Consider the following 17,238-nt stretch of genomic DNA (forward strand, 5'->3'; position numbering starts at 1 on the left):
TTCCAAGCAAGAGTACTGGAGTGGGGTGCCATTTCCTTCTCCAATTAAAAGGAGGGGTTAATCACTTCCTCATTAAACAGGTTTGTATAACGGTTTTCCATCCTTCAAAACCCTATTTACATTGGGCCTATTAAGTAATTAGCAATAAAGGTCAGTGGAGTTCCATTTAGCAATATAATTTTCCAGTGCCAGAAACTAAATTAAAATTTAATTTATGATTCACTGGATCAGATCTTCCTTCCTCTCAAGCAGCACTGAAATGGCTTCAGAAAGGAGCCTGGTCTGGATGTTCATTGTAGTTGGAGGTTGGGACTGGGGCAGAAATTCTTGCCCAAAGCCAGGAGCTTGTGTGGCTGGAATCTCCTGTCATCTCTAGAGTGGAGGACCCAGACTTCTCATCAGGTTGGGGCACAAAGGGAAAAAGAAGGTGTTAAAAAGAAACAGTAGACCCCTGAAGGAAAGCTATGACAAACCCAGACAGTGTATTAAAAAGCAGAGACATCACTTTGCCAAAAAAGGTCTGTATAGTCAAAAGCTACGGCTTTTCCAGTAGTATGGATGTGAGAATTGGGCCACAAAGAAGGCTGAGCGCCGAAGAATCTCCCCCAGGAATGTCATCTTAAACCAGTCTGAGCTTATTTTTGCTTTTAATTTGCTGGCCAGCGCCAATGAGGTAATCAGCCATAGAGATTTTTTTTTTTTTTCATAGAGATTTTTATTATCCCTCAAAGCAAGATAATTCACTCTTTCCATATCCCTTTGGCCTTCTACCCATCTAAGCCTTCCATTTGGACACCTCTCCACTCCCTAGATGCGATGCTGTCTGATTCAATCACTTAATAAAACCAATTAAACCTTTAAAATTTATTCAATTGTATTTTTGTTATTTAACAGATCAGTGGGGCTTAAACTGAAACAAAAAGCAAAAAAAATGTCTGACTACTCATGACAAAGACAAAGGTGGGAAAGAAAAATATGCATTTGCAATTGCTTCTTTTTTGATAAAGCACCACCAAATCAAGATGCTCAAGAAATGGACTTCCCTGGTGGTCCAGTGGTTAAAACTCTGCCTTCCAGCGCAAGGGGTGTGGGTTCAATCAGTGGGGGAACTAAGATCCCACATGCCACACAGTGTGGCCAGAAATTAAAACTTGTGAAGAAAAAAAATTTCACTAAAGCCTTAAAATGATCTACACTGGTTATTTGGGAGCAGCTGAAGCAAGACCACTTGAGGGGCCAGGATGCCCTGGCATGAGTCTACTTTTGACAGTCTTATCTTACAGATTTTTGCTAACCTTCCCATGATGATTTAAAATTAACTGAGTAATATGCATATACTATATCTTTATATTTAATAGCCTTTATTTTAATTAACTTACTTTTGCTTTGAACGTTTTAAGTTTAGTTTTTATTTATCTACAGAGGAAACCCTTCTAAGATTTACTCCTTTAAATGCTAACCCTTATAAAAGTTTAAACCATAAAAAATGAAAAGTTTCAAATCTCCTTTTAACAAAAATAACAAGGGGGCATCATAGCTTCTTGTAGCTCACTCTGGGGGCTTTTTCAGAAATAAGTAACATGTAATGCATGAGGAATTTGCATGTAATCCATTAAATATACTAGGATTTTCAGTGATTTTATGTACATTTTGAATAGTTTTCCTCATGAATTCATTTGCTTCAGCAGTACTGTAACACTTAGAATTTCAAAGTTCTCTAAGGACAAGCACATACAAAAAACTGACCTACAAATGTAAAAGCCACCTAAGAACTCAAATATACTCATCTCATATCTTGAGGATCTCTTGCCTAAAAGGAAAGAATATTCTGTTTAGTTCCAGAGTTTTTTGGCTTATTCCCAATGTCTCTCTGTCAACATACCCTGAAAGCTTGAGAATCATAATACTATAAAATAATGTCACAGACTATGAAGGGAAACTAAAGAATTGCAACAGGGCCTTCCCTGGTGATCCAATGGTTAAGGTTCACCTTTCAATGCAGGGGGTAGAGGTTCAATCCCTGGTCTGGGAGCTGAGATCCCACATGCCTTGGGGCCAAAAAACCAAAACATGAAACAAGCAATGTAACAAATTCAATGACGTCTTTAAGAATGGTCCACATCAAAAAATCTTTTAAAAATCCTGCAATATTCAATATATAAATGTATACAAGGAAAGAAATGTAAATATTTGAATCAGTGAGATTAGCAGCCTATTTCCCTATAATTCAGAAGAAACTGAGATTCCCAGGCTTGAGGTCCAGATCTCCGACTGTGGGAATACAATCCCTGGAGTGTGTCAGAGCTGACTCATTAGGAAAGATTGTGATGCTGGGAAAGATTGAAGGCAGGAGAAGGGGATGACAGAGGATGAGATGGTTAGATGGTATCACCGATCTGATGGATGTGAGTTTGAGCAAACTCCGGGAGATGGTGAAGGAGGGAAACCTGGCGTGCTGCAGTCCATGGGGTCGCAAAGAGTCAGACACGACTGAGCGACTGAATGGAGAGCGTGTCAGTGGTGAGGGTCAGCCACATGAACAGCCTCAGAAATGAACTCTGGAGGCTCCAACAAATGCTCCCTCTCCAGGCTTCAATTCTTACAAGTGAGAAAACTCTTCACCAGATTCAATGTAAAATTCTAACTTAAATGAACTCGCCAATTCATAAACTCTTGTCCAAGAAGACACAATTCCTGACCTTCACAGACTTTCTCAACACACTCAAATCACTCTGAGTAATTCGTATGTACAGTTACAGTACAAAGTTCAACCTGGTAATCAACAGTTAGGGTCTCAGGGTGTCACTCTGTATCCCCCACCGTCGAAAGTGCATCCCCACCTTTCCAGGGCTGTATCTTCTCTCACTATAAAGGCTCCTTCCATGGTTGGTGAGAGCAGGTAGGACACGTGCAGGGGAAGGCTTCCCAGATAGAACAGTTGGTCCTCTGAGTACTTCCCTTGGCAGGCTCAAGGGGGCCTTAGCTAAGAGCTAAGAGCCCACAGGTCTGGGCTCCCCACTGTCATTGTCATGAACTCCATTGATATTTTAAATGACACATACCCAGTGTTTGAATAATCCAACAGAACCATTCAATCCAGTATTTATGTATAAAGAAGGGAGGAAAACTGTAAGGCATTTTTTTCTATTTCAAGAACAAAACACAAATATCTATTCCTTTCAGAAAGTAAATGTCAGCCAATTATCATTTCCATGGCAAGAAACTGTAAATAATAATTGAAGAAAAGAAAAAAAAAAGATCTTGAATGTTACTTACAGTCAGTTATGTGACCAAAAAAAAAAAAATGGAATAATGGTATAATGGAGTATTTTTTCTGAAATTCACCTCTTTCTTCCCTTTGGAAATATTTTATATTCTCTTTCAAGATCTATTGATTAAATACATTTACAGTTACTAAAGATGGAAACTTAGGACTTCCTTGGTGGTCCAGTGGCTAGGACCGCGCTCTCACTGCAGGGGGACCAGGGTTCAATCCTTTGTCGTGGAACTAGATTCTACATGCCGCAACTAGGACCCATACAGCTAAAAAAAGGCTTAAAAGTGAATAAGGTCACAAACTCAGGGAGGGACAAGGCTGACCTGGAACTATGATGAAAAGACCGACCACCCAGGAGTCTCCCAAGAGGAACCTCCACCCAAAAGGCTTAAACAAAATAGGATGTCTGTGGCTGGGAAAGCTTGTGGGGCGGAGTAAGGAGGGGACAGCACAAGACTTAAATACAGTGTAGTTCCCGGTGATTAATTTCTGGTTTCTTCTCATGGAAAACATACACAGACAAAAAACTAAACTTTGAAGAGTCATTCATGGCTCTGTGGATTAATAATAAACAATTTAAAATACTGCATAGCTTGAAATGCACCACGGAGGGCAAGTAGTTAATAATGAAGCTATGAACTGAAAAGGGGAAGATGGCGTTTGGGAATATCGGGAAAGATCTGGAAATTTAGGCATTTGTGTCCTGCCCTGGGAAGAGCTGGAGTAGGGAGACAGGGTCGTGGATTTGTGACACTGTTCTTCATACATTTGAAAAGTGAGGGGAAATGAGAGTTCCCCCGCCCCGGGGAGAAAGGAGGGACCCCATAGACCGCTGCTCCCCTTATGCAGGGACCCCAAATACTGAGTTACGATTGTCCCGTTACAACCCTCTCCATGGACACCACACACCCTGGAGCAGACACAGCCGCAGCGGTGAGCAGAGAGGCCGCCCCGGGTCCCAACTGCCCGCTGAGTCCGTGCACTGCGTGCCGCGCTCGGGGTGGGTGGACTCGGGTCCGCGGGTCCGAAGTTGACCACGGGGAGGCCCAGGTCCCACCACGGCCAGTTCCAGCAGGTCCCTCAGCCCCCGTCTTCCAACACCTGGCTCCCCCAGCTCACCATTTTTTGGTTTCTTGGCTTCCCAGTCATCCACTCCACGACTGCCGCGGCAAGCGCAGGTCACACTTACAGAGGATGCCGCGGAACCACCGGAGCCTTTTAAGGACACAGAGAAGGGGGATCTGCTGCGCTGCGGGAGCGAATGGGAACCAGCACGCAGTCCACGCCACCCACGCCCGACACTGGAGCGTCGCCTACAGGCGCTCACACGTACGTACCCGGCGACTCCCTTGATTGGACAGCTCGCAAGGCCCCGCCCTGCCGTGCCTGAGTGACAGCAGGCCGGAGGTCACGTCTTTGCTCGGACCTTGACCTGTCAGGGAGGCCCCTCCATGGTCACTCCATTGAACCAGATGGCCGCGAGGCCCTCACAGAACGGTGACACTTCTTCCCCAAAACGGACACTGAGAAGTGGCCTCACCATGTGTAATAATGAGTCTCGCCCCACTTTTGATCTTTGACCATTTGCTGTGAGAGAGACCCATTCTTCCCTACCTACCCTCCCTCGTTTGGAAGACTGAAAAGCCCCCTTACCCCACCCCATCCTCGGGGGCACTTGGCTCAAGAGGGAGGGTGAACCCCACAATCCTAGACCAGCCATGAAGCTTCAGGGCATGTGTGAAACACAGACCGAGAAACCACAGAAGACCTTTACAATGTAATTTCTTTCATACTTACTCGTTGAAAGGTCAAAGGAGGCAAAACTGAAAGAAAATTGCAGAGTGAAAAATAAAAGATGGTGAAGGTATGGAAGAATAAACAGAGAATCCCAACCGCCATCATGTAAGGGGCAGGTTGGTGATGAATGAGGCATGGGAAGGTTGGGGACTCTGTCACCAACGCCCACAGGTCATTTATGAATTTTCATGAAGATTCCAAGGATGTTTCAATTATCACTAAATCTAGCCAGGAAACATTTTGTATATTCTTTTCTAAATATATATGCTGATTTTTTTTTTTATTGACGGATAATTGCTTTACATGCTGATAAAAATTTTAAGCAGTAATTAAGGTTGGCAACAAAATTTGTATGATAGTTTGTCCTATAAAGTGGCAATCTGAGTTTTCACTCATGGTTTTGGCAACAACAATCAGTAAGAAGCCAAGTGTCAACTAAGAAAGGATGGGTTCCCTGAGTTCATCATCATATGTAGTTTTTATAAACAAAGGGTATTGCTATGGAAAGATCTGGAGGATTTATCAATAGAGCAAATAAGTACAGTTTATTAAAGTATATATTGGAGAAGAAAATGGCACCCCACTCCAGTATTCTTGCCTGGAGAATTCCATGGACAGAGGAGCCTGGTGGGCTATAGCCCATGGGGTTGCAAGAGTCAGATACAACTTAGGGACTAAACAACAATATTGCAGTATATATAAATACCAAGTTACTTTTTCTATAACCTACAGAGAAAGGCAGAACGTGGACCTCCACCCAAGGGTTGGTTGAATAGTGGAGTCTGGCCTGTTTTTTTTTTTTTAGGCTACACTTAGGGGCGTAGGCTATGGTGGCAGATCACATGCAGCCTTTCTTATCACCTTGTACAGATTTGGGGCACAAAGGGAAGAAGGGGTAAGACTTTAAAGTTGTCATCAGTCACATAATAGGAAAAATATATCCTAGTCTCTGACCCTCGTTCCTGGCACAGGGCTCCTAAAACCCTTGTAAATTCCTAAGGGAGGGATTTCCCTGGTGGTCCAGTGGCTAAGACTCCCCACTCCCAATGCAGGGGGCCTGATTTGATCCCTGGTCAGAGAACTAGATCCTGCATACTGCAACTAAGACCCAGTACAGCCAAATAAATAATTTTTTTAAAATTCCTAAGGGATAAGAGCACTAGGACCATCTCTCATTCTATTGAAGTGACTCTGGTTGGGCTCCTGGGTGGCTGCTGGGTGAGGGTCCAGTCACTGGAAAGACCAAGTCATGATCATGAACTTGGAATTTTCAGCCCAACACCCTCATCCTCCAGAAAGGGGAGGGGGCTGAAAATGAAGTTAACAATTAATCATGCCTACATGAGGAAGCCTCCATAAAATCCCAGTGGTAAGGGGGGATTCAGAGGGCTTCCAGGTTGGTGGTCCATGTACAGGGAGGGTGATGCACCCCAGCTCCAAGGGACTCTCTCAGACTTCACCCTATGTATCACTTCACCTGTATCACTTATCATATCCTTTAATAAACTGGTAAATGTATTAATAACTTCAGTGTGTCTCTGAGTTCTATGAGCTGCTCTTGCAAACAGAACCCAAGGAGGGGCCTGTGAGAACTTCTGATTTGTAGCCATGTCAGACGGAAGTTGTGAGTAATCTGGGGACCTACTCCTTGTGATTGGCATCTGAAATTGTGTGTGGGGGCCAGTGCTGACAGTTTTGCGAGACTTAGCTCTTAACCTGTAGAATCTGATGCTGTCCCAGGGCAGATAGTGTTAGGATTGAGTTAAGTTGTAGGACACCCCACTGGTGTCACAGAGAATTACTTATTGTGGGGGTAAAACCTTCACATATTTGATGACTGGAAGTATCAGGACTGAAGAGTTCTGGGTAAAAGTAAAGGAGATGCTTAGGTAGGAAGAACTGGGTTTTCTCCACTCAGGAAGAAGATATCAGCAGTCAAACATTAAAAAATGGAGTTAGAGACCTCTGATCAGCAGATAAGGAGCTTAAAAGGTTATAGTCCCATCCTCAACAAACAGACTTTTTAAAAAAAGCAAAGAAACTTAAAAATCAATGACTCTTCTTAAATATATCAAAGGACTGAGGTCACAGGGTGAAGTATTGTCTCCAAAATTGGAAAGAGACTGAAAAATAGCCATTTTGAAATATGCCTACAATATTCTGCACTTTTTAATAAGTCTTGTCCTCAAAAGAATGTATTTCAACTTAGAGAATGAATTTATAGTTCTTGGGAAAAACAGGGAGAAGGGATAGTTAGGGAGTTTAGGATGGATATATGCACACTTCTATATTTAAAATGGATAACCAACGAGGACCTGCTGTATAGCACGAGGAACTCTGCTCAGTGTTATGTGGCAGCCTGGAACAGAGGGGAGTTTGAGTGATAATGGATACATGTACATGTATGGGTGAGTCCCTTTGCTGTTCACCTAAAACTATCACAACATTGTTAATCAGTTATATCCACCCCCCCCCCCAAAATAATCTATTTCATTAGAGGCTAACCAACTGGGATCCTACCAGTGCCAGAGGGCAGTGCTATGGTGGGAAGCAAAGAGTCAACTGGACTCCCCACTAGTCTTTCTGCTGACCTCTCAGCAAACACACGGTATGTTTTCCAAAACAACTCCAATTCTCCAACACCAACTGGGTGTCCTGCAGTGCAATTCAAGTCTGACACAAACTAACCAGAATTAACATCAGATTCCACAGTTTATGGGTTGAATCCTATGACAGTACCCACCGTCAGATGCCAGCCACAGAGTGGGCAGGGGCTGGGCTAAACACATTTCTGCCTGACCCACCACAAATTTAGAGGTTCCCTGGACAACACCTCATCTTTGTTAATTGTCTAGAGCAGCTATCAGAATGAAGACAAGCACTACTTATTATTACCAGTTTATTTGATTTTTTAAAACTTTTTATTTTGTATTGGGGTTGTTGTTTAGTCACTAAATCGTGTTTGACCCTTTTGTGACCCAATGGACTGCAGCCTGCCAGGCTCCTCTGTCCATGGGATCTGCCAGGCTAGAATACTGGAGTGGGCTTCCATTTCCTTCTCCAGGGGATCTTCCTGACCTAGGGATCAGACCTGTGTCTCCTGCATTGGCAGGCGGGCTCTGAGTGGAGCCACCTGGGAAGCCCCTCTATTGGGGTATTTATATTTGAGAGTGTGTGTGTGCTCCATCATTTCTGAATCTTTCATCAGGAACAGCCACGTGGAAAGGGTGCCCAGGGCAAAGTGGTGGGGGTAGGGGTGGCAGGGAGCTTCCATGTTATCTCCACACATGACAGCTTCCTGGCTCACTGATGGGTTCACCAAGTCAGATCTCTCTGAATCCCGAGCTTTAGGGGTTTCCATAGTTTTCTTATGTCGACCACTGGAGAAGGACTCAATCTTCAGCACCTCCTTCCTCTCTGGAGGCTGGGAACTGGGCTGAAAGTTCTTCCTGGTCACTGGTGGCCAAATCCCTACCCTGAAGCCATCCAGGGGCCTAGAAACAGTTGCCTTATTACAACATAAGATGCTCTTATTACCGATAGAGGTGGTATGGTTAGATAGCCTCACTGACTCAATGCATATGGATTTGAGCAAACTCCCATAGGTAGTGGAGGACTGGAGCCTGGTGTGTTACAGTCCATGGGGTCACAAAGAGTCAGAAACAACTTAGCGACTAAAAACATCATCATCGGTATCTCTCAGAGTCCAAGGGCCTTGGGAAATCTTTGCTAAGAACTGTGGACAAAGATCAAACATTTTTCTTATCACACCAGAGAAGGGCAGAGCCCACGGACACAGGCTCATTAAAATACTGAGACCAGATCATGGGATGATAAAACTTTCCTCTTAGCCACAATGAACCACTACATCAGAAGACATATGTTTAATCACAGTAGGGAACTTGGAAACAATGGTATGTTTCAGAACTTATTTAGAAGTCTCTAAAGGGCTGTGGCACCCCATTCCAGTACTCTTGCTTGGAAAATCCATGCAAGGATTTTCCAAGGATTTAGGCTGCAATCCATGGGGTCGCTAAGAGTCGGACATGACTGAGCAACTTCACTTTCACTTTTCACTTTCACTTTTCACTTTCATGCATTGGAGAAGGACTAGTTTGTCAGTTCTTTCTGTAAATCAAAGAAGCAGGTCAAGAGGGAGGAGATGTATGTATACTTATAGCTGATTCATGTTGCTCAGCAGAAACCAACACAACATTGTAAAGCAATTATCCTCCAATTAAAAATAAAATTTTTAAAAAGTAGAAATGAATAAATAGAATAATAAGTTAACAGATGACCATATATCATCCCTAGATTCCCCTTCAGGAACCTCACAAACAAACTGTGTGGCCAAATTGTGTGATTTACATCTAGAGGAAGAACACAAGTCAATGAGACAGCATGTAGTGGTGAAAAGGGACAACTCTGATCCTCAACTATTGCAAGGAAAAGCCAACTCTGACTCTATGATGGAAATGGTTTCTTTGACTTGCTTTTCCTTGCTGTTGTTACTATAATCATACATAATGGCCTGCTTCAAAGGACCCTGACACTTTGTATGCATGGGTTAGTCACTCAGTCGTGGCTGATGCTTTGTGACCCAATGGACTGTAGCCCACCAGAATCCTCTGTCCATGGGATTCTCCAGGCAAGAATACTGGAGTTGATTGCTATTTCCTCCTCCAGGGGATCTTCCAGACGCAGAGATTGAACCCAGGTCTCCCACACTGTAGGAGGATTCTCTACCAACTGAGCTACCAGGAAGTCCGACCGTTAAACCATAGTGCTTGTGTGTAGCTAACAGGTATATAATCTCACTCTGCCCACCTGTGAATGGCTACAACAAAAAGAAAAAATTAACACACCACTTCCAAAGGCTGGACCTTCCTGGAGATGGTTTGCAAGACTTGTTCAGTCGCTCAGTCGTGTCCGACTCTTTGCAACCCCATGGACTGCAGCACGCCAGGGTTCTCTGTCTTTCACCATCTCTCAGAGCTTGCTCACACTCATGTCTATTGATACGGTGATGCCATCCAACTCATCCTCTGTCATGCCCTTCTCCTTCTGCTCTCAACCCTTCCCAGCATCAGGGTCTTTTCCAATGAGTTAGCTCTTCACATCAGGTGGCCAAAGTATTGGAGATTCTGCTTCAGCATCAGTCCTTCCGATGAACACTCAGGACTGATCTCCTTTAGGATGGACAGGTTGGTTCTCCTTGCAGTCCAAGGGACTCTCAAGAGTCTTCTCCAACACCACAGTTCAAAAGCATCAATTCTGCAGCACTTGGCTTTCTTTATGGTCCAACTCACATCCATACATGACTACTGGAAAAGCCATAGCTTTGACTATACAGACCTTTGTTGGTAAAGTAATGTCTCTGCTTTTTAATATGCTGTCTAGGTTGGTCATAGCTTTTCTTCCAAGAAACAAGTGTCTTTTAATTTCATGGCTGCAGTTACCATCTGCAGTGATTTTGGAGCGCCCCCCCCCCACCCCCGCCCCAAATAAAGTCTGTCACTGTTTCCATTGTGTCCCCATCTATTTGCCATGAAGTGCTGGGACTGAATGCATGATCTCAGTTTTTTGAATGTTGAGTTTTAGGCCAATTTTTTCACCCTCCTCTTTCATTTTCATCAAGAGGCTCTTTAGTTTTTCTTTGCTTTCTGCCATAAGGGTGGTGTTATCTGCATATCTGAGGTTATTGATATTTCTCCCGGCAATCTTGATTCCAGCTTGTGCTTCATGCAGTCCAGTATTTCGCATGATGTACTCTGTATATAAGTTGAATACAGTCTTGACATACTCCTTTCCCAATTTGGAACCAGTCCATTGTTCCATGTCTGGTTCTATCTGTTGTTTTTTGACCTGCATACAGGTTTCTCAGGAGGCAGGTCAGGTGGTCTGGTATTCCCATTTCTTGAAGAATTTTCCACAGTTTCTTGTGATCCACACAGTCAAAGGCTTTGGCATAGTCAATAAAGCAGAAAGAGATGTTTTTTTGGAACTCTCTTGCTTTTTCGATGATCCAGCAGATGTTGGCAATTTGATCTCTGGTTCCTCTGCCTTTTCTAAAACCAGCTTGAACATATGGAAGTTCACAGTTCACATATTGCTGAAGCCTGGCTTGGAGAATTTTGAGCATTACTTTACTAGCATGTGAGATGAGTGCAATTGTGCGGTGATTTGAGCATTCTTTGGCATTACTTTTCTTTGGGATTGGAATGAAAATTGACCTTTTCCAGTCCTGTGGCCACTGCTGAGTTTTCCAAATTTGCTGGCATATTGAGTGCAGCACTTTCACAGCTGCAGGGAACATCAACAAAAGACACTGGCTTCCCTCGTAGCTCAGTCGGTAAAGAATCTGCCTGCAATTCAGGAGACCCCAGTTCGATTCCTGGGTTGGGAAGATCCGTTGGAGAAGGAAATGGCAACCCACTCAAATATTCTTGCCTGGAGAATCCCATGGACAGAGGAGCCTGGCAGGCTACAGTCCATGAGGTCACAAGAAAAGACATAATGTATGCATCATGGAAATCCCATAAGGAGAAGAGAGGGAGAATAGTAGAAAGCTTATTTAAAGAAATAATGATTGGGACTTCCCTGGTGGTCCAGTGGTTAAGAACTCTGAGCTCCCCATGCAAGGGCCCTGGTTCGATTGCTGGTCAGGGAACTAGATCCTGCATGCTGAAGCTAAAGAGCCTACATGCTGTAACTAAAGATCCCACAAACCGCAACTGGGACCTAGCACAGCCAAAAGAAAAAGTATTACAAATTTTTTTAAAAAGATGAAAAGCATATGATCACCTCAACTGATGCAGAAATAGAATTTGACAAAATTTAACATCCTTTCATGATAAAAACTCAACAAATTAGGTACAGAACGAATACACTTCAACATGATAAAAGTTACACACGACAAGCCTACAGGTAACATTGAACTGAATGGTGAAAAGTGACCTCTTCCAAAACTATGGTACCTAGAAAGGGACTGGAGGAGGTGAGGGAGACTTTTACTACAGGAAGGCTGAGCCAGAGGCTCAGGTTTGGCTTCATCGTATTTCAAGAGGGTCTTATTATCAGGGGCTTCCCTGGAGGCTTAGTGGTGAAGAATCTGCCTGCTAATGCAGGGGACACGGGTTTGATCCCTGGTCCTAGAAGATCCCATGTGCCATGGAGCAGCTAAGCCCATGCTCCTCAATACTGAGCCTGCGCTCTAGAGCCTGTGCTCTGCAACAAGAGAAGCCACCACAATGAGAAGCCCATGCACCATAAGAGAGAGTAGCCCCTGCTTGCTGCAACTAGAGAAAAGCCTGCCCAGCAACAAAGACCCAGCACAGCCCAAAATAAATAAACTCCATTAAGAAAAAAAAAAAGAATATGTTGCCTTCCAAACATCAAAACAACCTAGGAGTTGCTGTGGGTGCAGAGAGGGACAATTGTTATTTTTTTCATAGTCAGGGAGGAAGGCGCCCCTTGTTTATTTACCACATAATTTTCAGGAATTTAACCAAGGGGTCAGGGCCTTACTTATGTATGGGCTAATGACCCATGCACTTTTCGTGAGCAACTTTTTTCGGTATCTGCAATGTCCTGAATGTCAAATGAACTTCCTCAGAGGAGAATGTCATCAATGTCATGTCATACCTGTGCTCTTGGAGCCAAGAGGATGCAGCTCGCATCCTGCCTGCAGAGACCGTGTGCAGTGGCAGCGGTGCTGAGGTTCCCAAAGCTAACCAGGTCAAGGTGTATCACGTCCCTTCAGAGGTGAGGGCCAAGTGCAGCAAAGCAGCTGTTGAAATAGGCATCAAACACAACAGATTTATCCGAATCTGTGAGAGCAGGGTATCTGCCACCTGTTGACGGGATGGAGTCGGTAATTTCCACAATGTTGGGGACTGAGTACAGAGGTTCATTTGGTGTGACCACAACCTCAAGTGTTCGGTAATCCACTGTCAGGGGTCATTCAGTCTTTTTAGATTTAAGAACAGGCCAAACTCAGCTGTGAAAAGGAGAAGTACAGGGAGTAATCACCTCTTTGCTAAATAATTTTTGTTGGGACTTCCCTGGCAGCCCAGTGGTTAAGAATCTGCGTTTCCACTTCAGGGGGCACAGGTTCGATCCCTGGGTGAGGAACTAACATCCTGTGTGCTATGTGGTGCGGCCAAAAAAAATTTTTTTTTGTAATGGTCTTCAATCCTTCAAGGCCCTGTTTAATTTTCATTGGCCCATATTATGTAATTTAGGCTTCCTCTATGACTCAGCGGGGAAAGAATCTCCCTGCAATATAGGAGATAAAGGAGACTCAGGTTTGATTCCTGGGCTGGGAAGATCCCCTGCAAAAAGAAATGGCAACCCACTCCAGTATTCTTGCCTGAAAAATCCCGTGGACAGAGGAGCCTTGCAGGCTACAGTCCATGGGGTCACAAAGAGTCGGATACAACTGAGCATGAGCACAATAATGCAATTTACCTAGGGGGGTAGACTGTGGGATCTTATTTTGTCAAGCCAATTTGCAATTAGCAAAAAGTATTTAATTTTAATTTGTGAATCACTGGTCCAGAGCTTTCCTGTTCACTATAGAATACTTGAGGAAAATCGATCCTCTGACCATGGGAGAATTTAGGCAAGAGACGAGTTGGCTAACAATCATTAAAGATATGCCTATTCAGTAATTCCTCTAAGATTATGGGGAGTTCCTTGCTTAAGTTTGTTGTTGTTGAGTTGCTCAGTTGTGTCTCTTTTTCGACCCCATGGACTGTAGCCTGCCTGCTCCTCTGTCCACGGAATTTTCCAGGCAAGAATACTGGAGTGGCTTGCCATTTCCTTCTCCAGGGATCTTCTCACCAGGGACCAAACCCGCAATATCGTGCACTGGCAGGCGGATTCTTTACCACTGAGCCACTAAGGAAAGCCCTGCTTAAGTTTACTGGGATTCTAATATAATTGGAAACCCAGTACTGATTATTTGCATGAAGGTTTGTGAATCAATGCAACACAGCAGATGACCAAATTAATTCAGAAACTCTGCTGTAGGGGCCCAGAAACCAAAAAGTACCCCTTTATCATTTGGGTTGTTTAAAGTCTTTTAGTGTATTTTAGATTTCCAGTTGGGTCCAGTTGTGGACCCTTGTTTCTGTATTGTTCCTTTGTTTCCTCTCTCCTGTCCATCCCTGTGTTGTTTTTTCAGTCACTGAACATATTCCAGGGGAGACAGTGACCTCTCCACTGTGGTATTTATAAGATTTTCCCTCCTGAGGGCCTCACGTATGTGCCAGCAGGAATAGGGGGCTTGCTCATGACAACTGTTGCTGTGTGGTTTAAAGTAAGTTTAACTAACCCGAGGTTTAAAGTCAGTCTGAACTAACCCCTTGGCTGTGCTACAGCATGTTGCCCCCGTAACTCTGAGGGTCAGGAGCTTTGCTGCAGTAGAGGTGGGGGCAGAGAAACTTAAGAGGAACTTAAGGGTGCTAGTGAGCCCTCTGTGTTAGGGGAGTACGGTTTTAGCCTGCCGACTACTGTCTGCTGCCTTTCGCCCTCTCTTCTCTCTCTCTCTCTCTCTCTCAAATTTTTGGCCACACTGGTGCTAGTGGTAAAGAACCCCCCTGCCAATGCAGGAGACGGGGTTCAATCCCTGGATTGGGACGATCCCCTGGAGGAGGGCATGGCAACCCACTCCAGAATTCTTGCCTGGTGAATCCCATGGACAGGGGAGCCTGGTGGGCTACAGTCCACAGTGTCCCAAAGAATCGGACACGACTGAAGCAACTTAGCATGGTACAGCATGTGGGATCTTAGTTCCCCAACCAGGGGGTTGATCCTGCACCCGCTGCAGTGGAAGCTGGGAGTCTTAACCACTGGACCACTTGGGAAGTCCCTCTCTCTTTTCAAATGACTGTTCTTTCAGGAGCAACACTCCTTGAAACCACCTCCTGCACAGCACAAAGTCCCTCTCTCCCACCCCTCACTGGGGTATATCAGGGCCAGCCAACCCTGCCTCTGTCACAGCTTCACTCTAACACACAGATAGATCCTGGCAAAGATATCGACCCAGGACTAATTTGATGAGAGCCCAATTCCATACTTGGTTGTTTAGTCGCTAAGTCGTGTCCGACTCTTTTGCAACTGCCATTTCCTTGCCTGGATTTCCCAGGCAAGCATACTGGACTTGGTTGCCATTTCCTTCTTCAGGGGAGCTTCCCAACCCAGGATCAAACCCGTCTCCTGCATTGGCAGGTGGGTTCTGGCAGCCACCAGGGAAGCCCAATGAGATACTACTGCTCCCCAAAGCCAAGGAATTGAAACTGCCATGCTCATCTGTTGAACATAAGACTGAGGCCTGGTGGGGTCAACAATGGAACTCAGGGCAGCACAGCGGCCAGCACAAGCTCACCAGCACCGAGCAGCCCTCAGCACCAGCAGCCAACAAAACGCAGAGCAGGTGAGCAAGTCAGAGCAAGAGAAGACAGACCTCCAGGGGTGCATCATGCCTGGCCATGCTGCTCACGGTGCCAACTGTCATCATCACCTACAGTGGTCTGGTTCCCACGTTGAGACTGATGCTGGTGTGTCATGCAAACACACACACTCAAGGAGGAAAAAGTCCATGACTGGGACTTCCCTGGTGGTTCAGTGGTTAAGACCCTGTGCTCCCAATGCAGGGGGCACAGCTTCGATCCGTGGTCATGGAACTAAGATCCCGCATACCACACGGTGAGGCCAAAAAATTAAAAAAAAAAGAAACCACATATAAAGAAAGCTGGATTTTCCTGATGGTCCAGTAGTTAAGAATCCTCCTGCCAATGCAGGGGACACGGGTTCCATCCCTGATTTGGGAAGATTCCATATGCCACAGGACCACAGCTACTGAGCCCATGACCCCTAGAGCCTGAGCTCTGCAACGAGAAGCCACCGCAATGAGAAGCCTGTGCACAGCAACTAGAGAGTAGCCCCCACTTGCTACAACTAGAGAAAGCCTGCATGCAGCAATGAAGACCCAGTGTAGCTGAAAATAAATAAAATTTTAAAAGCCTATAACCCACATAATTGAGGTCTTAGGGGGTAGGTAGGGCTGGCCTTTCAAGTAGCGCTGAAATGGCTTCAGCAAGCAAGAAAAGGGGGCCTGGCCTGGGTTTTGATCATGGCTAGGGGGTGTTAGAGAAAAAAACCATTCAATGACAGAAACAGGATAAAGCAGATTTCATCCAGAACTGTTGGGACAGGTATGGAGACTGCTGGGCTGAGATTTCACAGCAGGTGAGAAATAAGACTGTGCTCAGCTCAGAACACAGCATGTCGAAGTGGGAAATCATGGCCAGAGAGCAAGGTTTGGGGTCAGTGGATAGAAACTTACTTGAAGGAAAGACAGGGATTAGTGGGTCTGGATACACTGACCTCACAGGATTCTTACTGAAGTCAGGTCAGGGTGAGCACACATCACCTGAGGGGCGGTGGTGGGGCATAGGAACCCAATTGGACACAGAAAATGATCAGATATGAGGAATTGGGGACCTCTGGGTTAACTGACTTATTAGTGGGCTTTCTGGACTTGCTAAGGAACTACTTATTAGCTAAAACTGGATTTTGCAAGGAACTACATAGATAGGCCCAGGGTAAGGTTCAGTGTCAGAATATTCTTTGGTCAAGCAAAGAATCTTGGGGTGGGGCCAGGACAAGGGTTCTGCACACAGACAGGGGCTTGTGTGGCTGGAGCATGAAGCTAATGCCAGAGGACTACAGACTTTGTCATCAGCTTGTCCGGGGTGGACACAGCAGGAAGAGAGAGGGGTAAGGCGTAAGCTGTCAGCAAACCTCAAAGAAATGTGGAGTCTGCAGAGACACAGAGGACAGACCTGTGTTTGCCAAGAGGGAGAGGCTGTGGGGGAGAGAGGGATTGGGAGTCCGGGATTAGCAGATGCAAACTATTATACATAGCAGTGGTCCCCAACCTTTTTGGCACCAGAGACTGATTTTGTGGGAGACAATTTTTCCATGCAGTGGAGTGGTGGTAAGGGGATGGTTTGGGGATGACGCAAACCCATTACATTTATTGGACACTATTCTATTATTACTACATCAGCTTCACCTCAGATCATCAGGCCCAGAGGTTGGGGACCCCTGATATATAGAATGGTTAAACAATAAAGCTCTACTATATTAACACAGGG

The 17,238-nt window shown here is 44.9% G+C and overlaps 1 protein-coding gene across 9 annotated transcripts in view; it reads right to left on the minus strand.

Moving 5' to 3' along the window:
- Positions 1 to 17,238, minus strand: part of LOC129625366 (zinc finger protein 791-like) — a 39,832-nt gene that overhangs the window by 17,523 nt on the left and 5,071 nt on the right. For 3 of the 9 annotated variants that reach the window (XM_055543607.1, XM_055543600.1, XM_055543643.1), the window contains 2 exons: positions 12,719 to 12,863; positions 4,397 to 4,492 (listed from right to left, as the gene is read on the minus strand). The exons of 3 other annotated variants lie outside the window; for them this stretch is intronic. In XM_055543607.1, the coding sequence (XP_055399582.1) occupies positions 4,397 to 4,426 (30 nt within the window). In that variant the 5' untranslated portion in view covers positions 4,427 to 4,492; positions 12,719 to 12,863. The remainder of the gene's footprint in view (positions 1 to 4,396; positions 4,493 to 12,718; positions 12,864 to 17,238) is intronic. 3 more of the 9 variants (XM_055543614.1, XM_055543608.1, XM_055543653.1) reach the window with 2 other exon arrangements.

This window comes from Bubalus kerabau, chromosome 1 (genome assembly GCF_029407905.1).
Source record: "Bubalus kerabau isolate K-KA32 ecotype Philippines breed swamp buffalo chromosome 1, PCC_UOA_SB_1v2, whole genome shotgun sequence".
NCBI classification, from domain to species: domain Eukaryota; kingdom Metazoa; phylum Chordata; class Mammalia; order Artiodactyla; family Bovidae; genus Bubalus; species Bubalus kerabau.